Source organism: Buteo buteo, chromosome 12 (genome assembly GCF_964188355.1).
Source record: "Buteo buteo chromosome 12, bButBut1.hap1.1, whole genome shotgun sequence".
NCBI lineage: Eukaryota > Metazoa > Chordata > Aves > Accipitriformes > Accipitridae > Buteo > Buteo buteo.
In genome coordinates this window covers 39,684,879-39,705,856 of record NC_134182.1, presented here as the reverse complement: position 1 = coordinate 39,705,856, position 20,978 = coordinate 39,684,879, and the positions used below count along the sequence as shown (strand labels likewise).

Sequence of the window (20,978 nt, the reverse complement as noted above, 5' to 3'; positions counted from 1 at the left end):
GAGCCAGGCGCACCCAGGGTGGAAAACCGGACCTCAACTTTTACCCAGCTACCAAACAAAAGGCAGGAAGCGGTTTGCAGGCAGAGCTGGGCAGGGGTTTGAATTGCACAGGCTCGCCACCGTTTTAGGGCAGAAACAAGGTAGAGGAGCCATCCCTTGGGAAGAAGGGCGCAAGGTGGACCAGCCTTAGAGTCTCAGATCCCCCCGAACACCCCAGGACAAGGCAGGAGGGTTTCAAACACATCCAAGCCCCCCCATCCCAGGGGCAAAGAGGAGCTGCAGCAAACACCCCGGGGACGCAAACCCCTGCTGCGGTCTCTCCATCGCTGCTGCCAGCTGAGCGGGACACCCCCCCCCAAAAAAAAAGTCCCCCAGCCTCCTGCCTGCTACCTTCAAGGGCGTCCTCTCGCCAGCCACGGGACCTGCTCCTGGGGCCTGGGGAGCTGCGGTGCCGCGCTCGGCCCAGCGCCTGACCTACTTTATCGCTCGCTGCCGCGCTGGGACGGGGGAGAAGGAACAAACCTCTGCCGTGGGGAGGGGATGCCCAGGAGGGTGTCCTATGGGACGTGCCTGGGAACGATGCCCGGCAGTAACGAGAATCGCGAAGGAGCTGCCAGGGCCAGGCAAAGCCCCTCTTCTTTCCCACCTCCCTCGGGTTCGCTTCCCAGAGCTCATCGATCCCCGTTGCAAACCACCCCCCCTCCGACCGCGAAGGTGAAGCCGGGAACAAGAAACGCTGGCAAAGCCGAGCACGGCCCCGGCGACGTCAGCCCCACGCCACACGCTTCCCAAAATCCCACGCAGGGACAGCTCGCTGTCGCAAACCTGGAGGGGAACAGCGGGGGCCCCCCAAACCCCTTCGGTTTGCATTTCCCCCCCCACGTCCTGCAGGGATGGTTTGCAGCCAGCGGTCTCGACCTCCTTCCGGAGCAAAAGCCGCTCCACGTGTCTGGCAGCGAAGGCAGGACCTGCCTGCTGGCAAGGAGGGTTTCCATGTCCTGGGGCACGTCTGCACCCTGGAAGGACCGCAGCAGCCTGCCACGCTCACGCCGGGCCATGGCCTCCGGGCCACGGCCTCCCCTTTGCTCCCCCAGGCTGCCTCCACTCACTTTCTTGTCCCTTAATTTCCCCTAAAAGCCCCTGCCCGCGGGCCCTGGTACAGGCAGGCAGGCAGCAAAACCGGCTGCCCTGGAGCTAACCCTGGCTAGCCCACCCCAAACAGCCCACACCCCCACTCCCGCCCCGGTCCCCCACTCCCTTGCCGGACCTCCCCGCTGCCAGCCCCACTCCCTGCCCCATCCCAACACCAGTCCCCACCCCACAGCAGCCCCCCTAGCCCCTCTATCCCCTGTCCCAGTCCCGCCTGGCCCCGGTCCGGCCCCGGAGCTGGTACCACTGGTACCAGACCCCATAGCTGGGTTGTCCGCCCCACACCTACCCGCACCCTCACCTGGCCCCACACCCCCACGGGCAGTCCCAAAGCGAGCCCCATAGCTTCCCCTAGGCCCTAAACCCGACCTTAGGCGAGGTCCTAGACCCCCAAACCTGTCCTAGACCCCCCCAAACCGGTCCTAGACCCCCCAAAACTGGTCCCAGACCCCCCAAAACCGGTCCCTGCATCCTTTCCTGCATCCCCATCCCAACCCCGGGGCTCGGATCCCACCCTCCCCGCGGTGCCCCGTCCTCGCAGCCGCTTCCCTACCCTGCTCCCAATCCCAATCCCATTCCCATCCCATCCCGGCCCGGTCCGGTCCTACCTCCCGCTCCCGCCGTCCGTCGCCGCCCGGTCCGCCCGGTCCCGGCCGCGCAGGGCGCACGCTCGGCCGGCGGCACGGGGAGCATTCCCATTGGTCGGCGTCACGGCAGGCCCCGCCTCCCTCCTCCTCCCAACCTCCCCCGCCCCGCCGGGGGCTGCGCAGCGCCGAGCACCGCGGCGGCGGGGCGGTACGGGCGGGGGGATACGGGGGAACGGGCACCCCCCCCCCCGGACCCGGGGGTGTAGGGCACTGCAGAGAGCCCCCAGGCGCCCCATGGGGCTACGAGGCTCTCCACGGAATCCTCCCGCGGGGACACAGCACCCCACAGAGCCACCCCCCCCCCCCGGGTATATGGCACCGAACAGACCCCTCCCCAGGCATGCCTTGGTGGCATGGACCCCCCCAGGCACCCCTTGGGGTTATGGAGCACCCCTCAGACCCCCTCTGCCCCCCAAGGACTCTTTGGGGGTGTGGGGCACCCCACAGACCCCTCCCGGGGGGATGGGGTACCCCATGGATGCCCCCTGGCCATCCCTCAGGGGTCTAGAGCACTGCACAATCCCCCCCCCCCGGAACCCTTTGGGGGCACAGGGCACCCCTCAGACCCCCCCCCAGCACCCCTTGGGGGCACGGGGCACCCCTGAGCCCCCTCCCAAGGGGCCAGAGTACCAAACAGACCCCACCTGAGGGGACATGGCACCCCAGGGACCCCCCTGGAAGGGACCCGGGGGGGGGGGCTGAGTATGCCAGCCGGGGGCCATCCCAGCTCTCCTGCCAGTGCCAAGGAGCCGGCAAGGACAAGGCAGCCTTTCTCCCCACCGGCAGCGGCGACAGCACAATATAAAAAGCCGGCTGGTGGGAGGCCAGGCACACCGGGGGCCCGGCCAGCTGCCCTGAGCCATCACCCCCATTTTGGCCCCAGCACCCCCGCCAGCCGCTCGAGGCCAAGCATCCCCCTGTGCCAAAACACCCGCCTGGGCTGGGCGAGCGAAGGCTGCCAAAGTCCGCCGGGACCGGCAAATAAAAGGGGTAAAAGCTGTTATTGGCAAGGGTGAATGATTAACCCAGGGCGCAAAGGACGTGGTGACAGGCTCTGCTCCTGCCTGCCAGGCAGCATCGTGTCACTGCTGTGTGTCCCCCTCCCTGTCCCCTCAATCCCGGGACGCCCCCCGGGGAAAGAGCGGTCAGGATATCCCCACGAGCACCCAGCCCCTTCACCCACCGTCGACCAGCCTACACTGAGAGGGAGCAGCTGCCAGCAACACTTTTAATGACTGAAAACTACAGTTACAGCAAAAAAAAAAAAAAAAAAAAAAATTTACATATTTTCAACTTTTTTTTTTTTTTGCAGAAAAAGGGGAGGGCTGGGAGAGGCTCCCACCGTACCCCCACCACTGCTGGTGCTTGCACAAGGGATGGGTCGGGGGCATGCGGAGGTGAAATCCAGCTGATTTTGGGGATGCTCCTTCAGCCCCTCCACAGCTCCCTGACAGCTTCAAACTCAAAGCTCTCAGACACCTCTTGACCAGGGCAAAGAAACATCCGAAATAGCAGAAAACTCAAACACAGACTTTTCCCTTGGGATATCGACCTGCTCTCCTACCAGCCCAATGGAATAAAAATAAATAAATAAAAATAATAAAGACTTCTTAGAAAACCACTGACTTTTTAAGGACGTGACAACCAGCCGAACCGGAGCTGGGTTTGTTAAACAGGAGCTCGAAAAAGCAAAGTAAGATTTTAAACGGGAGGCTGCCTCAATGGCAATGCAAGAGATTGGGGGAAAAAATACCAGAAATCTTTGGGTTTTGCATTGAGCACCTGCACGGGGCAGGGGGACGGGCAGGGATGAGCTGCAGCCTGTGCTGCGGGAGCAGCATCACCTTTGGGGCTCATTTACTCAAATCCCTTTGCTGGGAGGACTGGAAACCAGTGAGCAGAGGTTGGCAGCCTTGCAGCAGAGGGGGTTTGCTCCAGGTTCATTCCCATGGAGATGAATCCCAAAAGCCCACAGCTCTGGGGCCCTGCCACCGTGCCAGAGCGCTTCCAAGCACCCTTTTAAAACAACAATAAAAATGAACCCAAGAAACCATGTGCAGAAATAAATTGGAAAAAAACCTCAAACCAAAACAACACCTTTAAGGAAAGACAGTCAGTCCCCCTTGCGGGAGACTTAACAGCAGCGTCTGGGGGAGTTGAACCCCAAAGTGAGCCCTTTCTCCCCCCGTTACCAGCACACTGGCTATAGGAAGAAGAGCTTGTCGCAGAGCTGGGCGCTGGGCTCACGGTGCAGGACCTGTCCCGAGAGGAAGGCCAGCTTGTGCGCGTACTTGCAAGGAGCAGGGACCCGGACGGTGCCCGGCCAGTTCCAGTACAGGTGACAGAGCTTGAACGTCAACCTGGGGACAGCGAGTGGAGAGGGTGTCAGTGCTCGCTGGCATCCTGGGGCTTGCAGGATTGCTGCTGCGGGGACGGATCCTGCTCCCTACGGCAGCGCCGTGGTCCAGCAGCAGGGAGCTGCAAAGGCTGCAAGGTCAAACCTGCTCACGGGGATGTTTTCTTCCTGATTGCACGAGATAAAGGTCAGGCTCTGCCTGCCTGGGCACTGATAGTGGCTGATTGCATTAATTACCCGGGTACTATTTGTGTTTCAACCCGCAGCAGCTCTCCTGCAAGGCCACCCAGGCCAGCACTAGGTGACACAGATTTTCCTTTATCACACTTGCAATTAGCTCTTTCCCAGAGAGGCGGCAAGACGGATGCCATCCGCCTCCTCTCGCTCATCTGCTGCGAGTCCTCCCAGCTAACCCAGTATGAAGAGCAGACTCAGCCCAGTGCCTGCACAGGTACCTGCTGCCCTCCCCACTAGCTCCAGGGGATTGTTATGCAAAAAACCAAACAGATTTAGGAGGTCAAACATGGGTCCCCACGCTGCGGGATGTTGAGGGGGGCTGTGGAAAGCCTGCCCTTACCTCTGCAGATGCTCGCAGCTGAGGTTGGCTGTGTTCAGCAAGCAGACATAGCGTGTGGGGATGCTGCAGCCCTGGCGAGAGTGATGGGCCAACAAAAAGAAATCCTGCCTGAGAGGGAGGGAAGAGCAAGGTTTTTTTGCACGCCAGTTTGTTTGGTGGGGTTTTTTTTTTTCAGTTTTGTTTGCACACAAGGGTTTTTTTGCACCCCATATGCAGCTTTCCCGAAAGCAGCCAGCGTTGCTGCCACTCACCAGTCCGAGCTGGTGACTGTGTGGTCGATGACCGTCCCCGGAGGAGGGGACGTGAATTGCTCCGCCGTGAGGGTGTAGAAGTTGGTGCTGATTTGTTTCTGCACCACCATGACTACCATGCTGGGGTGGTAGTTCTCAAAGGTGTCGAAGCACTTCTGCATCTGCGGGATCTCGTACTTGAGCACGGTGTTGAGCTGGCTGTCAGACACACCATCCCTGTACACGACTATCTTCTTGGGCAAGCAGTGGTTCATCTGGGGAAGCAGAAATTGGAAGAGCTCGCTGTTTTTCCCCCCCGACACTGTGCACAGGACTGGCTGGTAGGGGGAGATGCATGCCCTGGCAAGAAGCTGGGCACTAGATGCCCACCAGGTCTCCAGGGCTGACAATTCAGTGGTCTTGCAGCCTGTGAATTCAACCCATCACCCTCAAGCTTTGCAGAAAGCCCCTAACTATACACAGCCCCAGCAAATGCATTTCAAAACAGGTTTCAGAGGGACTGGCAGGGCAGAGAGAAGCAGTGTTTGGACTAATCCTGCCCACAGGCAAGCGTTTGGTGACCAGCAAACTTCCAGTTTTCAGGGGTGTTTCTCCAGCACCCGCAGAAGGATGAGAAAATGCCAAAAGCAGGTCCTGGCTCCTGCCCTGTCACACGCTGTTTTTCTCACGCTGGGGACGTGGGACAAGAGGACAGGACTCAGCAGTTCGATGCTGATATGAGCAGAGGTGTAACGTGGCACTTCCCCCAGTGCAAACTAATCCTTGAGGCAGGTTCGCACGTTCCCGAGATAAGGGTTAGCCTCCCCGGGCACGCGTGGCTGCGGGCGCCGCATCCAGTCCAAAGGCTGCTGAGGATGTCTGCTTGCTCGCACGCGCTCGGGCTGACAGGTTTGGGGTGTTTTTCCCTTGCTTTGAGGAGACATTAAACCACGGGAGGGCTTTTTCGAGAGCGCCGGGCTGGGGGTTTGGCCTCACCTCGTGGAAGTGCTGGAGGGCATCGGCCAGGCAGAGCCGCAGGCTGTCGGCGATCTCCTGGTGGGGCATCTGGAAGACCACCCTGGAATACCACTTGGTGAGGATGCTGGGGACGGAAGGGGGACGAGCATCAGGCACCCCCCTCGTCAGCCAAAGTCCACCGAGCCGTTGTGCAACCGAAACTGACCCCAGCTCAGCGCTCACAGTGCCTTTCCCACCGATAGGGCGCTGAGGGCGCACCAAAGGCCGGCGCTGCCTGTGCCCATGGCCAGTGATGCCCAGCATAAACACGCTGGCAGAGACCTTGCTGAGCACAGCAGCTTCACCCCTTTCCCAGCGAAGGAGAGGCAGTGGCGATGCTGGTGTGGGACCCTCCCCGCATCCCCAGGGTGGAGGCGGAAGGAAAGCCTTCCCCCCCAAGGCAGCACGTACTGATTCATGCTGGCCACGAAGCCGATGACGGAGCGCATCCCTTTGCTGCGGCCATGGTAGACATCCATGCCGATAACCATCAGATGTTTCTGGGGGGGAAAAAAGGCACGTGGGAGTTAGGGGTAAGTCGGACACCTCCAGGCTGCCCTGTCCGGATCCCTTCAGCTGCGAGGGACGTTGTACACACAAAATGGAGACACCGACCCCAATTATCCAGATGGTTCATCTGCATCCCCAGAGGGAAGCCTGTGACCACAACAGTTTATGCCCCGGAGCTTGCAAACTCATCACACGCATGTGCTGAGTGGTTTTGCCCGCCTTACCAGGGGGATGTCGACCCCCCAGAGCTCGCCACCGAGCTTGCAGTTCAACTGCAGCAGGACTTTCTGGACCACGCTCTTCATCTTGCCCAACTGGCCTGCAAGGGTCTGCGCATTGATGACCTGCGGGGGGGGCAAAACAGGAAAAGCGAGGCTGGAGATGCCCACAGCTTCCCTGCGCCAGTGGTCTCCTTCTGCCGAGCCCCTCACCTACCTGGGAGGGCACCGGGGACTGCACACAGCACAGCTTCTTGATGACCCCATACAAGTCCTCCCGGCTGCTGGAGATTATGCACAGGAGCAGCTGCACCTTGTCCTGCAGGGAAGCAGAGCAGGGGAGGGCGATGCACAAGTATTAGATGCACAGGGATCCGAGAAGACCCACCGGCTACATAGCCCTCCCCAGCAGACACACGAACCTTGTGCTAACCTGCGCTATCCCCCTGAGCCCCTCTCCTCACCTCACTATCCAAAACGGTTCGGATAGTCTTGGCGTAGGTCTCGATGCGGTCATCCTTCAGCTCCACCAAGGCGGGACGGCTGACGCGCATGCCGATGGGGCCGCAGACGCTCTCCATGGTGGCCACCAAATTCTTCGCCAGGTCCTGCAGGCGCTTTGGGTAAACGAGCAGCCAGTAGTTCATGGCGATCTAGGAGAGAGGTGAGGACAGCCCTTGCCTCGGGGCTGCGACTGCCAAACCATGTAGCTCCCAGCCCTGCAGCACAGAAGGAAATTTGGGAGAGGGAAAGCGGCCCAAGAGGAACCTAAAGGGTGCACAACATCCTATTCCAGCAGTCTGAAAGCCTTCAGCCACTCCAGGAGGAGGTGGGAAAGCAGATGCTGCAGCCATGTACCTCTAACCTCCTTAGGAAAAACAGGCTGAAGCAAAAAGCCAATATAAATAAGGGAAGGGTTTTAGCTCGAACAAGCTCAGACGGGAGCGGGGCAGACGGGATGCCAGCACTAAGAAAACCCATCCCAGTTTTCAAACAAGGGGATGTTGTTGCAACAGCCGAGCAGTGGGCTCACCGCCGAGATGGAAGCTTCTCGCGTGACCTCCCTGTTCCAGCTCAGGTCCTCAGTGGGGATAAAGGAGCTGTGCCGCATGTTGATCCTCTCCGCGGGCAGGACTCGGCCCTGCATCTGAACAGAGCAAAAATCCCTGGCAGCTCCGGTGCAGCCATTGCCTCCATTCCCTGGGCACGGGAAGCTCAGAGCCCAGCACCCTGCAGCCCCTACCCTGTGAATATCCGGATCCAGGGTGAGCCCCCAGCGCATCAGCTCCTGTGAGGCCTCTGGGTTATCCTTGATCCTGCGCAGGAGGCTGGTGAGACGTGCGTAGTGCTGGCTGGGACTCTGAAGCATCTCCCGCATCACGTCCTGCAGCAGGCGGGCACGGCAGGAGGTGGGTTGGGGAAACCCCGGGTGTGATGGGGGGCTTTGAGCTCCCCCCATCAGTGGCTGGCCGGGGCTTAGCTCTCCAAACCGGGCAACGCCAGCTCAGGTGAGCAGAGACCATCAAACTATGCTTCAGACCATGCAAACATGCTCTGACCTTCACCATTCGACTGTCCTTCCTTATCTCGGGGACCCCGGTCATGAAGGTGAGCTCTGGCACGAGCAGTATCACGTCCAGCAGATGCTGCAGGGAGGAGGACAGGCACTGTCAGCACCCCGAGGGGGCTGCAAGCCCCTGCCCTCCCAGTGATGGACAGGGCAGGAGCTGGAAGAGCTGAGAAAAGACTGTAGGTCTCCAATTTTCCCTCCCCAGGTCTCCATGCCTGGCTCACCTTCCCCTCTGGCGTCCGTTTTTCCTTGGGCCTGTGGATGAGCAGTGGCTGGTCCAGCTCGCTGATGGTGATCCCGTAGGCTTTGCTGGAAAAACAGCAGGGAAATGGCATCAGGTGAGATGTTCCTGTTCCTGCCCACCCACGTTGGGTCAGTGCCAGGCATCAAACACTTTCTCACCGACAGACGCTCATCCTAAGGGATGCTCCAGCAGGCCCCTACCTGTAGTAGTCCACAAAGGTGATCTCCTCACCGCTGGGCAGAGCGAAACTGTCCCTTGGGGTCTTGTTCCAGTCAATGTCATCGATGCGGTAGGTGCGGTTGTTGTAGCGGGTGATGACCACGTTGCCCACCAGCTGCTTGGTGCACTCGTCCTGGAAGCTGCTGACACTTTGTTTGTAGATGGTGTGCCTGAGGTGAGGAGAGAAGGAAGAGGACGAGAAGAGGCTCACGGTGATGCTCCCTGCCCATGCTACCCCAAAAATAAAATGCCTTTTACCAAACAGCACTGGTGGCCCGCGGTCCAGTGATCGCAGCTGGCACTGCCCTTGCCGAGAGCCAGCCCCAGGCATGCGGCTGCTGGAAAACCACCCTCACCCCTAAAGCCCCGCAGGGCTCTTCCATGTTTTTCCCCTTCTCTTACATGAAATTCAGGACGGAGTCACTGCGGATGACTTTGTGGATGGCGTCGATCAAGAGGAAGAGGCCGCCATCCTTCTTCCGGATGCTGACAGAGTATCCCGGCCAAATCTGCAGCCTGTGCCCAGAGGGGAAGATGCCCAACGGCGCCTGGGTTAAAACCGGAGCCGCCTGCATGGCGCTGCCAGAGAAGCCGGACAGCCGTCCTGCTCACCAAGAAGCACTCAAAACACACGCGGATTTATTTCCCAGCTGGCTGCCAGCTTTCAGCTAATAACCCCTGAATTGCACTGCAGAAAACAGGCATTCTGAGGTCAGGTTAACCACAGCTGGCCAAGAGAGCTGACCTGGCAAAGACTTCTGAATTTCCAGCCTTGCACTACTACTGGGGGGACAGGGACATCCCTGTCTCACACTCAGGCCCCTGGGCAGCAGCAGGAGGAAACCATGTCCAGCACCCACCTGTAATGCTGTAATACGGTGGCTTGGTCAGGTTCAAAGAAATTTCTCCCAACAAGCTTCATATCTAAGATTCTCATCACCCTAGGAAAGAAAAATAAAAGCAGGATGGGCCCAGGCTCCGAGGGAGGCGGAGGAGGAGGAGGGTCTCCTCCTTGGAGCTTGGGGAGGGTCTCTGCCATCCCTCACCTCCGGAAAACCACGTTGTAAAAAGGGATGCAGAGATCCGAGCTAGGCTCAAGCACTTTGGTTATCTGGATGGTGATGGTGATCTCCTCCCTGTCGCTCCTCCTCTGAGCCTTCAGACTGACCACCTGTGGGGCAGGAAGGCACATTAGCCAGGGCAGGAGGGATACTTTCCTACCCAGCACATGGGCTGGAGACCCGGGGGGGGGATCCCTGTGCCCCCAAATTGGCTAGAACAACCTCACCTTGGTGCGGATCATGTCACCCCTTACCTGGGGAAGCAAGATGGGCAGGTAGAGGATGGAGCCATCGAACGCGGTCACGTTCCCCGTCACTGCCTGGTGCTCCTTCAGCATGGCAAAGCGTGTGCTCCTGCACTCCACCTCGGGGCTGCCGCAGATGGGAATGCATCGCCTGCCACCGCTGGCAAGTCCTCGGTCTTTTAACCCTCCTCTACCCCCCAACGAGACCCCATGTAGGACACCAAAAACCCCACGAGAGCAAAAAAGCTAGAGCTCATTTGCTTTGCTGCCCTGCAGCAGCTCTGCCCGCAGGCACCATGGCTGCGCCGGCCGCTCCATCTAGTGGCTACTGGGACGGAGGGAGGGAGGGAGAGACACGGAGGGCTCTGCCCCGGAGGCACCCACCCTTCAGAGGGGCTGCGGGGGGGAGCCCAGCCCCCCATGCCCATGCTGATACCTGAAGGTAACATGGTACTGGTAGACGGCTTCATTTTGGCAGTGGATTTTAACTGAGTTCAGCCCCACGGTTAAGGCTGTTCCCTTCGGCGCCGGCTTCTGCCACAGTGCCCTAGGAGAGACGGAGCAAAGGCAGGGTGGTGAGCCGTGACCCCAGCCAGTGCTCAGACCCCAAAATGTGGGGCTGGACCTCACCGATGCTTCACTTACGGTCTGCCGGCAGCCGGGGGGGTCCCTGGGGCAGGTGCGGGCGGCAGGGAGGGCTGGGGTCCCGATGGACGCAGGGTGGGCACAGCAGCCATGCCGGGCTTCCCGTAGGACGGCACGGTGGGCGCAGCAGCCATGCAGGGCTTCCTGTAGGACGGCACGGTGGGCGCAGCAGCCACGCAGGGCTTCCCGTAGGACGGCACGGTGGGCGCAGCAGCCACGCAGGGCTTCCCGTAGGATGGCACGGTGGCATCTCTCCCGGGGGGGCTGGGCAGCGCATCCCCTCTGCCTCGCCACAGGATCCTGCGTCCCCGGTGTGGGCAGAGGTGAACCCCAGCACGCTGGGGTCACATCGGCAGCAACTTGGCTGCAACCCCCCCGGCGATGACCCTCCCCACCACCCCCTGGTGAACCCCCCACTGGCTCCTGCCTCCGGCAGCCGGGTCCCCCTGCTCATGCCCCACATGCAGCTGGTGCTCCCTGCCTGGAGATGCTCAAAACACCAGGTTTCAGTGGCAAACTGCCGAGCCACCACACTACCGAGGGAGCAGAGCAGGAGGTGGCACGGGCACCAGCTCGGTCACCACAACGGTGTCACTTGCAAAGTGTCCCCCAGCCCACTGCCACCGGGGTCGGCGAATAAACCATCCGAAGGACTGGGGGACCGAGGCGGGAAGGGGGGGATAAGGGGAAGGGGGGATGGGGACTCACCGCCCGCGTGCGGGGAGCGCTGCCGCCATCCCCTCGTCATCCTTCACCGCCAGGCTGGGCCGTGCCAGAGCCTCCGCCACGCCAGCGGTGCAGCGGCCTGCGGGAAGGAGAGGGCACGGTGAGTGGTGGCAACGGCTGAGGGGAGGGGGAGGCCAGGCTGGGCCACCCCCCCCACCTCACCCCCGGGCACGACCACCTACCGAGGGGCCAGTCCCCGGCCTCCAGAGAGGGACAGGGCCGCTCGCCCAGGCCCAGGCCACACAGCAGGGTGGAAAGCGGCACCAGGGAGGGCCGGGGTCCGGGTAAACCCGGCTGGGGCAGGCGCTGGGCATGGTTCGGGATCCCCCGCAGCCTGCCCGGGGGAGCGGGAGCCGGACCGGGGCCGGGCAGACGGAAGGAGCGGGCGGGCTCCATGGCCGCCCCGTCGAAGCTCCCGCCTGCAGCGCCGAGCACGATGATGCCGACGGCGACTCACTGCGCAGGCCGGGCTCCGCCCCCCTACATCGCTCCACCCCCTGCGTGGCTCCACCCCTACATCGCTCCACCCCTGCATGGCTCCACCCCTGCATGGCTCCACCCCTGCATGGCTCCGCCCCCCTACATCGCCCCGCCCCATATGGCTCCACCCCTACATCGCTCCGCCCCATCATCGGGGGAGCTCCCTAGCCACGCCCCTCGCGGAGATCCCCCCTCCCGCACCTGAGGGGCTTCAGCACCGCGGACAGCGCCCGCCGCGGGGGCGGGGCCGGGGCAAGAGCGGGGGGGGGGGGGGGCAAGATGGGGATGGGGGGGGGGCAAGTGCAGCCCCAGCCCAGCTCTGCATGGGCAAGCGGTGCTGCCCTGCCCGCCGAGGGGGGGATCCAGGGAGGGTTTGGTTCCATGATGGGAGGTGGTTGGGTGATGCTGTTTACCACCCCCCCCCCAAGACACGCAGCCCCCAGGATGGGGATGCGGTGGTGGCCACTCACTAGCCACCGCCCCCCCCCCTCCCCCCCCGCCATGCTGCAGCGTTTCCCAGGGCCAATGCTGGTCCCCGGGGGGGTCTCACAGACCCTGCTGCCTCCATCCTGCTTCCTCAGTGTGGAGCAGGGAAGATGCTCCCAGCTGCCCGCTCCCCGGGGGTGCTCAGCCCCCCCACACCGGCACAGGCTGGGGTTCTGCCCACTGAGACCTGGGAGCATGCAGGGGGGGCCTCCCGGCTCTCCTAAGGGGGCGGCGAGTGAGTAAGCAGTTGAGGACGTGGCCCCATCTGCCAGCACCGAGCGTGCCATGCTGGGGCCAAGGCGCCTGACAAGATGGTGGCAACTGGTCAGGCAGGCACACGGGGTGGAGGCGCCACGGAGGAGACTGAGCAGCCCCACAGCAGGGGAAAAAAAGAGGGTTTTATTCCGCATTTCTCCCCCCAAGCGTGTGTCCTGCTCTCCCCAGCATGTGCATGGGTGCCGGAGAGCCAAGGGGGGACACCACGGTCCCACACATCCAGAAATCTGTGAGATGTAGGCAGCCACGACCCTGCCTGTTTTGCACAGGGTGGGCAGCGGGTCTGGGGTGTAAAGCCAGAGCCCCCACCCTTGCTACTGCTCCACTGCAGGGTTAGGAAGGAGGTAGGAGCCGGTCCTGCACCCACACCTGCAGAAGACGCCTCTCCATGTCCCAAAAGCAAGGCTGGAGGGGCTGAGGGCAGAGCCGGGGTGCCGCAGGGTCCCCAGGCTGTGCAAGGACCATCCCCATGGCCTGTGGGTGTGGGGCTGGGGTCCCCCCAGCTCCCCCTGGGCTACCGGTGCCGGTGCTCCAGCAGAGCCTCAAAGTCCGGAGAACACACCAGCTTGTGCTTCACGTGGCCCAGGACGATCATCTCGCCCGTCCGGTTGTCCCCGATGCCAACGGACACCAGCTCCTTTTCCAGAGGGGAGAAACACCCGTGAGCAGCCCACTCCCACCAGAAACCCGTTAACTGTGGTGGGAGAAGGGGCGAGGTGCCTGCCTGCTTGGGGGGCTAAGCCTGGAGGAGATGTGCCCCCCCTGCTACCCCCACCCTAGGGACAAGAACAGTGGGGATCCTTCCCCACCACTGTCAGAGGGATAGGCTGCCCAAGAGCCATCTCACCAGGGGCCAGCATGACCCCAGCAGGGACCCCCAAGGGGCTCTCTTGGGGTGCAGCCCCACAAATCGGGTCCCCAGCACCACCCTCCTCAGCCCCCATACCTGCAGAAAGGAACAGGGGGTCCCCATGGTCACGTCCAGGGTCACCTTGCCCAGCACCAGCTGCACCTTCCCCGACTTGCGGATGAGCAGTTTCCCCACCTGCCCCTCGGGGAGGTCAGCCAGGGTGCAGGTATTCTCTGCCTGCCTGGCCTCCTGCCGAGGGATACCGTGGAATGGGGTGGGGGAACATCACCAAACTGTCCCCCGTCCCACCCCGCTGCCCCCTCATTGAGCCCCGTACCTGGCTCTTCTCCTGCTTCACCACAACAACTTGTCCTTCCTCATTTTGCAGCTCTGTCTTGATGGGTTTGGTGTCCTGGGTGGGCGGCTGGCCGGGCAGCGTGTCGGGCAGCTGCAGGAAGAGCAGCTCCTCCTCGGCCGACAGGCTCAGCCGCTGCAGCAGCTCGGCCACCGAAATGTCCCGGGGGAAACCGGGGGGTCCCTTGGTTTGCGCCGGCTTGGGCAGGGGGTCCTCATCGCACGGCTCTTCTTTCACTGGCACCGGGGAGGTGAGAGTTGGCGGGTGGGCAAAGGGAGGTGGTGGGGGGGAAGCCCCCCGCAGCCTCTGCCCGCTGGGATCCCCCCCACCCCAGTGTACCTTTCACTGCTGGCAGGTCCAGCTCCATCTTCTCCTCTTTGGGGCCAGGCAGCCAAGGCTGGGCGTCCTCCTGCTCTCCTGCCTCCTCCTTGAAGAGCCAGCCCGAATGGGCCAGCGGCAGCTGCACCGGCTTGTTACGGATGTCATTCTTCAGCCCTGGATCGTCGAGGAACTGCGGGGAAAGGAGAGGGGACACTAAGCACGAGCCCGGTGACACCAAAGCCACCCCACCCGGCCCCACTCACATCGTCCTTCTGCAGCATCCGCAGGATCTGCTTTGTCTCCTCGTCCGTCTCCCTCTTCTCCTTCTTGATGTTGATGATATGGGAAGGGCCAAAGTCTGACATGTCCACCGTCTTGTCCCAGGAGCCTGCTGGGGAGAGGGAAGCAGCCCTGGGGTGAGCCCCGAGCCTGACGGAACGGCCTGGAGACCCCCCCAGGGAAGGGGGGCAGCTCTCGTTACCTTTCTTCTTCATCATTTCAGCAGGACCCTGCTCAAAGATGGAGTGGGACTGGATAACCTCGGGCCGGCCCCGGCCCCGGCCATGCCCATCGCGCTGCCGGTCCCGGTCCCGCTCCTTCTTTTCTTTCTTGACGGAGACATCCTCTCTGGGCCTGGGGAGCGGGGAGGTGACCCGTCACCCCCACCCCAGCAGCGGGTTCCCCTCTCGGGGCACGTTTTCCCCACCGAGACCCCACTGCGCAGGTATCAGCCGGCAAAACCACCTCCGCACCCCACAGAAATGCTTACGAGGCCACTTACTCTTCCTTGATCTTCCTGCTAATTATGTTGGGGGTGAAGGTTTTCTGCAAACGAGAGCAGAGGGACAAGTCACTGCACGAGTGGAGATAAGCAACAGAAACCAAACCGGCCGCGGGGCTGGAGGAGGCGGCTGGGGACCCGGCCACGTCCTGCACGGACCAGCACCCCAAAACCGCTCCTGGGGCTCTGGGGGGTCCCCAAACACCCCCCAAGCAGTGGGGTAGGAGGCAGGGTCGCCCCAAAAGGGTGGGTTTTGGGGGAGCCCCCCTCCAAGTGTCCTCACCTTCTTCACTCCTCCCAGGGTGAGGTCTCGGGAACGGATGGAGGGCAGGCGTCCGGGGGTGAGGGGGGGGGCAGCGGGACGCCTCCCGAGCAGCCCCCGTGCCCCGGGGAGCCCCGGGCGCAGGCTGCCCGGTGAGCTGCTGTCGCTCGGGCCCCCCTCCGCCATCCTCGGCCTGGCCCTGCGTGGGGACACGGACACACACACGGACGGGACACGGTCAGGGGCACCCAGCCCAGCACCCTGCACAGGGGGGCCAGCCCCCCCACCCCCACCCCCAAACAGGGCCCACTCGTATACCCCCACCCCAGATTGCTCCCCCCCCCCCGCAATGCACCCCCCAGGACGCACTTGCATCCCCCTCCCCAGGGTGCTCTCCCCCCCCTACACTCCTAAACAGACCCCACTCTCACCCCTTTCCCCACGGGCTCGGCCCCCCCCCGGACCCATTTGCCCCGCCACGCCGCCCCTTACCGGGTCCGGGCAACCACGGGCTCACAGCGCCAATGCGCATGCGTACAGTGCGACGCACGCTTCCCGGAGTGACGCCGCGGCGGCCATCTTTATTGAGGGCGCCAAGCGCCCGCCAATGAGCCGCCATCTTTGTGCTTGGCACCGGCCGGTCCCATGAGGAAGGTGGCGGCGCCATCTTTGGAACGGGCAATGCCCGGCCCGTGGGACAGTGAGCAGTGCGGGGCGGGGGACGGGGACACTGAGGAGGTGTGGGGGGGCTGTCACCCCTTCATTTGACCCCCCCCTCGGCTGCCTGGCCTGCAGCCACCCCCCTGCAGCCCGGGGTGAGGTGGGGGGGGGCACCCAACCAGCCTACAGCCCCCCCGCGGGAAGCATGCGTGGGCACCCCACGCACTGGGAGCTCTGGGGGGGGGCAATGAGGTTTTTTTTTTTTTAGGGTGCTCGCCCCCCCCCCCCAAACAAAGGTGTCCCCCACATCACTAGCAGCGAACCAGCACCACCACCCCCGGGGGTTTGCACCCACGTTTCCCACGGGGGGGTCTCGCGTGGGGTGCCAGCACCCCCCACCCCCGCAGCCAGTGCACCAGATTTTGGGGAGGGGGGGAGGGGTGTCCCGGTTGTGCCGGGGGCGGGAACCGCCCCCGGCACAACCGGGACACCCCTCCCCCCTCCCCAAAATGGGGGGGGGGCTCAGGCAGCACCCACAAAACTGCACCCACAGCCGCCCACACCCCCTCGCAGGCAGGACCCTCGCTGCCTCCATCACCTGACGCCGAACACAACCCGCCACCGGATTGGCAGAACAAGGAGGGGTTTGGTTTAATTCCCCCCCCCCCCCCCCCGAGTCGCTTAGATATATATTTTTTCCCTTTTTTTTTTTTTTTTTCCTCCTTAATTTTTTTTTTTTTTTTTTTTTCTCCCTCCTCTGGAGGGTGTTTGCTATTTCCGAGCTGGCTGGGAGGATCCCAGTCGCAGCAGCCGCAGGCAGCAGCGCGGCATCGTTGGGTACCATCGTCACCGCGCTTCTCACCGGCATCCTCTGCCCTTCCCGCTCGGAGATTCGGCCCCACCGGGGCTGCCTGCCCTGCCTTGCCTTGCCTTGCCTTCCCTTGCCCTGCCTGCCCTGCCACCCCACCGGCATCCCACCGCATCCCGGCAGCCCCCCGGCACGGCCAGGTAAGGGCCTCACCCATACGGCGCTACCGGCAACTCGTCCGACCTGTGACCCTCCCGATGGCATCGGGTTGAGTCCTGGCAGGATTTGGGGGAGACACGGGGACCGCGGGATGGACGGACGTCACGATCCGGCTCCAAAGCTCCCGGTGCAAGGCGAGACCCCCCCCTGCCCCACCGACGGCCACGGGAACGGGGCAGCGGGCTGGCGCTGCCGTCCCCCGAAGCGCTGACCTTCCGCCTCCGCCTGACGTTGGCGGGGTGGGGGGGGGTATTGGGGTGGTGCACATGGGGTGACACCCAGCTGGGGGGGTCCGGTGGCTACCGGGCACTGGGGGTGCCAGGGGAGGCTGGGGGTGCACGGTTCTGCTCGCCGCAGGGCTGCGGGGGCAAGCGAGCACCCCGCCGTGGGATGCCGCACACGGAGGTGGCGTGGGGGGGGGGGGGGGGGCGTGCGTGGCCGTGGGCGCGTGCCCACGGGTGCCCACGCGTGGGGCGGCTGTAGCCGTGGGTGCCGAGCGGCGTTTGCAGCGGCACGGCGGTGGTGGTTGCGATGCCGCGCAGCGGTCGGGGTGGGGGGGGGGGGGCGAGCGGGGAGGAGGGGGGGTGCGCGGAGGAGCCCGGGCGTGGGCGACCGTGGGCACGCGTGTGCGAGCCGCCGTGGGCGCACGCCCCTGCACGTGGGTGCGCGGGGGGGCGGGGGGGGCTGCGGGCGCGTTGGCAGCCCCGCGGTGCCACGGTTCGGATGGGTGCCCGCCGCGGCACCGCCGCTCCCCGCGGGCCTTGCACAAGCCCTGGGGGTCCTGTGCCGGGGTGCATGGTCGGGGGGTGGTGGTGGTGGGGGGGCACCCACCTCCCACTCCCCCAGCCTCCTCGGTGCGTCCCCTGGTTCCCGTGTCCCAGTACCGCCGACGGCATCCGCACCGGGGCTGCAAACCCCCTCCCCGTGCACCCACCCCACAGAGCGGCTTCCTGGGGTGCAGGGTGAGAGCAAACGGGGAAACTGAGGCACGGAGCGACCGTGGGCCAGGGCAAAGGCGGATCCAGCTTTTCTGGTGCCAGCTGCCTGCGTGCAACCCTCCCCTCTCCCAGCACTCCCTCCGCTCCCCTTGTTTTTCTTTCCCCACCCGGTGTTGAGCAAACCCCGAAACACCCACTGGCGGCGAGCCGGGGCCCCGCGGCATCCCGGGGGGGGGGAGCGGCCGGGTCCCCCACGCAGCCGTTTCCCGAACGGGCTTGTTCCCGGCTTTCCGCTGCCTGCTCCTGCCTGCGTTGCCTATTCCTGGCTGCCGGCCGCTTTTCCCACCCCGGTGCCATCTGCTCCGCCGCGGGGGCCACCGGTGCGGGCGGCCGCCCGCCTTGGCAGCTGCCGTCGTGGGCAGCGGGCGCCCCCGCCACGCTCAGCAACAGTCCCGTCCCCCCCCAAAAAAAAAACCAAAACCCACCACCACCACCCCCCCTCTGCCCGCAGGAGCTCAGCCCCACCGGCCATGGAGCTGCTTTCTACCCCCAAAAATATCGAGATCAACAACATCACTTGCGATTCTTTCCGCATCTCCTGGGCCATGGAGAAGGGGGACCTGGAGAGGGTCACCCACTACTTCATCGACCTCAACAAGAAGGAGAACAAGAACTCCAACAAGTTCAAGCATCGGGTGAGCCTGGGGGGGGATGCGGGACCCCCCTGCCTGGGGAGAGGAGAAGGGGTTTTTGGGGAGGCAATGGGGTTATAGCCCACTCCTACGCTGGTTTGGGATCAAATCTCTCCACGGGACGTGGCCGGCGGAGAGGACCGGGATGGGGACCGGGGTGCGACCGACCCCCCCGAGCCCCCGCGGGGGAGCGGAGCCACAAACCGCTCGCGCTCCCCCTCCCCCTGGATGCGAGTCACTAATTCAGGACGTTTTTAGCAGCGCGGTTGCCAGGGTGATGCTATTTAATGTTTAACATTATTTTTTTTCTCCTCCCCAATAATAAGGGGGGGTGGTGGGGGGGTGGGATTTTTTTTTTTCCCCTGTGTCTCCCGACTTCAGCATCCGCTGTTGCCACAGAAACGGCTCTGCACTGCGGTGCTGCTCGGTGGCCTACTGACACCGCGAGGAGTAGGGGGTCCCCGAGACCCCTCCGGGGGGGGGGGGACACGACACCCATCGTCCCTGTCCCAGCAGCAGCGGCTTTGCTGGGAGGTGTTTGGGGCTGCTGCAGGCAGCCAGGGAGGAGGGAGAGATGCTGGGGCCGGAGCTGAGGGGGGGGTTGCAGCAGGAGATATGGCAGCACGCTGCTTTGGGGGTGTCTCGGTGCCGGGCAAACCCCGGCAGAGGCACCGCTGTGGATATTTTGCAACGTGCAGTACCAGGCAGCATCCCCTCGGCATCGGGCAGGGGTGGGCAGGGGTGGGCAGGGATGCGGGACGGGGCGGGGGGGAATGCCGCCCTGCCTGACCCTCGCCCCTTGGCGCAGGACGTCCCCACCAAACTGGTGGCCAAGGCGGTGCCGCTGCCCATGACGGTGCGGGGACACTGGTTCCTGAGCCCCCGCACCGAGTACAGCGTGGCGGTGCAGACGGCGGTGAAGCAAAGCGACGGCGAGTACTTGGTGTCCGGTTGGAGCGAGACGGTGGAGTTTTGTACCGGGGGTGAGCTCGGTGGGGGCGGCCGAACCGACGCTGCCGGGGCCGGGAACCGGGAGGACGGGGGCGATGCCGTGAGCTTGCACAAGCCGGGGCCGGTTGGAGCGGCAGCTGATGAGTGGGAGGACGGGAGGTGTGGGGAACGGGAGCTGCGGGCAGGGATGGGCTGCCGGGGGGGATGGAGACGCCCTGATGTCCCCGTCCCCGTCCCCAGACTACGCCAAGGAGCACCTGGCCCAGCTGCAGGAGAAAGCCGAGCTGATCGCCGGCCGCATGCTGCGTTTCTCCGTCTTCTACCGCAACCAACACAAGGAGTATTTCCAGCACGTCAGGTACCCCCCGTCCCCGCTCCCCCTCCCCGGGGCCACCCGGTCCTCACCGGGGCCCCGTCCCCTGACCCTGCCTGTGTGTGTGTGTGTGTGTGTGCGTGTGTCCCTCCTCCTCCTCCTCCTCGTCCCGGTCCCCGCACGCAGGATGCACTGCGGGAACGTGATGAAGCCGTCGCTGAAGGACAACAGCGGCAGCCACGGTTCGCCCACCAGCGGCATGCTGCACGGCATCTTCTTCAGCTGCAACACTGAATTCAACACCGGGCAGCCCCCCCAGGACTCGCCCTACGGTCGTTACCGTTTCCAGATCCCGGCTCAGCGTCTCTTCAACCCCAACACCAACCTCTACTTCGCGGACTTCTACTGCATGTACACCGCCTACCACTACGTCGTCCTGGTCCTGGCACCCAAGGGTTCCTCGGGGGACCTCTTCTGCCGGGAGCGTCTACCCCAGCTGGACATTTCTTCCAACAAGTTCCTGACGTGCTGCGTGGAGGAAGGCGAGCTGGTGTACCGCCATGCCCAGGACAGCATCCTGGAGGTCATATACACCGAGCCGGTGGACCTCAGCCTCGGCGTGCTGGGGGAGATCAGCGGGCACCAGCTGATGAGCCTCTCCACCGCCAACGCCAAAAAGGACCCCAGCTGCAAGACGTGCAACATCAGCGTGGGGCGTTAAGGGTGGGATGCGGGCAGGGCCGGGGAGGGGGACGGGTGCCCGCCACGGGGGCTTCTCCCACGGACGCTGCTGGGTGGAGGACCAGGATGGGTGCGGGGGACCTGGCCAGTGTAAATAGCGGCGTTGCCTGTACCCCTGCCTGCTCGGGGAAGGAGCCGGTGGGATGTTTGCCCAGCACGGAGACGGAGCCAATGCCGCTCTGTGCTCCGAGGGAGGAAGCCTTCATCTCCTGGACTGGCCGACCAGCATCATCCTCACTGACGTGAGCCCCGCGCTCTGCCCTCTGCTGCGCAGCCGCTGCGGGACCCCCTTCCCCTCTGGCATCCCCCGCATCCCCCCGGCCCCCCGTTCCAAGGCTCGCCCCCCCCACCCCACGCCGGCGACGCAGCTCCTGGGGAGCCCCGGCCCTGCCAACCGGGACTGGGGCTCCCCGGCCACCCCAGGGGGTTTA

The 20,978-nt window shown here is 63.9% G+C and overlaps 3 protein-coding genes across 5 annotated transcripts; 1 reads left to right on the top strand and 2 right to left on the bottom strand.

Moving 5' to 3' along the window:
- Positions 1-3,112: 3,112 nt before the first annotated feature.
- PIWIL2 (piwi like RNA-mediated gene silencing 2) lies at positions 3,113-11,473 on the bottom strand. 2 transcript variants are annotated; one of them, XM_075043531.1, is made up of 20 exons: positions 11,397-11,473; positions 10,689-10,988; positions 10,480-10,590; positions 10,053-10,233; positions 9,784-9,908; positions 9,598-9,678; positions 9,140-9,253; positions 8,719-8,907; positions 8,499-8,583; positions 8,264-8,350; positions 7,948-8,088; positions 7,738-7,851; positions 7,169-7,357; positions 6,922-7,023; positions 6,711-6,830; positions 6,388-6,476; positions 5,956-6,061; positions 4,981-5,234; positions 4,730-4,837; positions 3,113-4,156 (listed from the first exon to the last, which is right to left on the bottom strand). In XM_075043531.1, the coding sequence occupies exons 1-20, from the start codon at positions 11,423-11,425 to the stop codon at positions 4,000-4,002; spliced, it is 2,682 nt and encodes an 893-aa protein (XP_074899632.1). In that variant the 5' UTR covers positions 11,426-11,473; the 3' UTR covers positions 3,113-3,999. The 2 variants fall into 2 exon arrangements, with proteins under 2 accessions (XP_074899632.1, XP_074899633.1); XM_075043532.1 differs by having other exon boundaries at positions 10,053-10,170.
- A 1,291-nt stretch (positions 11,474-12,764) lies between these two features.
- On the bottom strand, positions 12,765-15,743 carry POLR3D (RNA polymerase III subunit D). 2 transcript variants are annotated; one of them, XM_075042113.1, is made up of 9 exons: positions 15,718-15,743; positions 15,247-15,424; positions 14,964-15,007; positions 14,664-14,815; positions 14,446-14,573; positions 14,201-14,372; positions 13,844-14,097; positions 13,603-13,755; positions 12,765-13,293 (listed from the first exon to the last, which is right to left on the bottom strand). In XM_075042113.1, exons 2-9 carry the CDS (start codon positions 15,409-15,411, stop codon positions 13,171-13,173), a joined length of 1,191 nt encoding a protein of 396 aa, XP_074898214.1. In that variant the 5' UTR covers positions 15,412-15,424; positions 15,718-15,743; the 3' UTR covers positions 12,765-13,170. The 2 variants fall into 2 exon arrangements, with proteins under 2 accessions (XP_074898214.1, XP_074898215.1); XM_075042114.1 differs by lacking the exon at positions 15,718-15,743 and adding an exon at positions 15,657-15,675.
- An 862-nt stretch (positions 15,744-16,605) lies between these two features.
- PHYHIP (phytanoyl-CoA 2-hydroxylase interacting protein) lies at positions 16,606-20,851 on the top strand. The gene is made up of 5 exons (XM_075042112.1): positions 16,606-16,893; positions 18,362-18,545; positions 19,351-19,525; positions 19,734-19,851; positions 19,993-20,851. Exons 2-5 carry the CDS (start codon positions 18,381-18,383, stop codon positions 20,525-20,527), a joined length of 993 nt encoding a protein of 330 aa, XP_074898213.1. The 5' UTR covers positions 16,606-16,893; positions 18,362-18,380; the 3' UTR covers positions 20,528-20,851.
- Positions 20,852-20,978: the final 127 nt, after the last annotated feature.

Bases quoted from the DNA above. Each gene is read 5' to 3' on its own strand.
- PHYHIP (XM_075042112.1), top strand. From the start codon at position 18,381: ATGGAGCTGCTTTCTACCCCCAAAAATATCGAGATCAACAACATCACT. The intron at 19,526-19,733 runs GTGAGCTCGGTG...CCCCGTCCCCAG, and splicing joins GGTGGAGTTTTGTACCGGGG to ACTACGCCAAGGAGCACCTG. The intron at 19,852-19,992 runs GTACCCCCCGTC...CCCCGCACGCAG, and splicing joins GAGTATTTCCAGCACGTCAG to GATGCACTGCGGGAACGTGA.
- POLR3D (XM_075042113.1), bottom strand. From the start codon at position 15,411: ATGGCGGAGGGGGGCCCGAGCGACAGCAGCTCACCGGGCAGCCTGCGC. The intron at 14,816-14,963 runs GTAAGTGGCCTC...CCCGCTCCCCAG, and splicing joins AGCAGGAAGATCAAGGAAGA to GCCCAGAGAGGATGTCTCCG. The intron at 13,756-13,843 runs GTACGGGGCTCA...ATCCCTCGGCAG, and splicing joins TGAAGCAGGAGAAGAGCCAG to GAGGCCAGGCAGGCAGAGAA.
- PIWIL2 (XM_075043531.1), bottom strand. From the start codon at position 11,425: ATGGCGGCAGCGCTCCCCGCACGCGGGCG. The intron at 8,908-9,139 runs GTAAGAGAAGGG...TCCTCACCTCAG, and splicing joins GACTCCGTCCTGAATTTCAT to GCACACCATCTACAAACAAA. The intron at 8,584-8,718 runs GTAGGGGCCTGC...CTGTTTTTCCAG, and splicing joins ACCTTTGTGGACTACTACAG to CAAAGCCTACGGGATCACCA.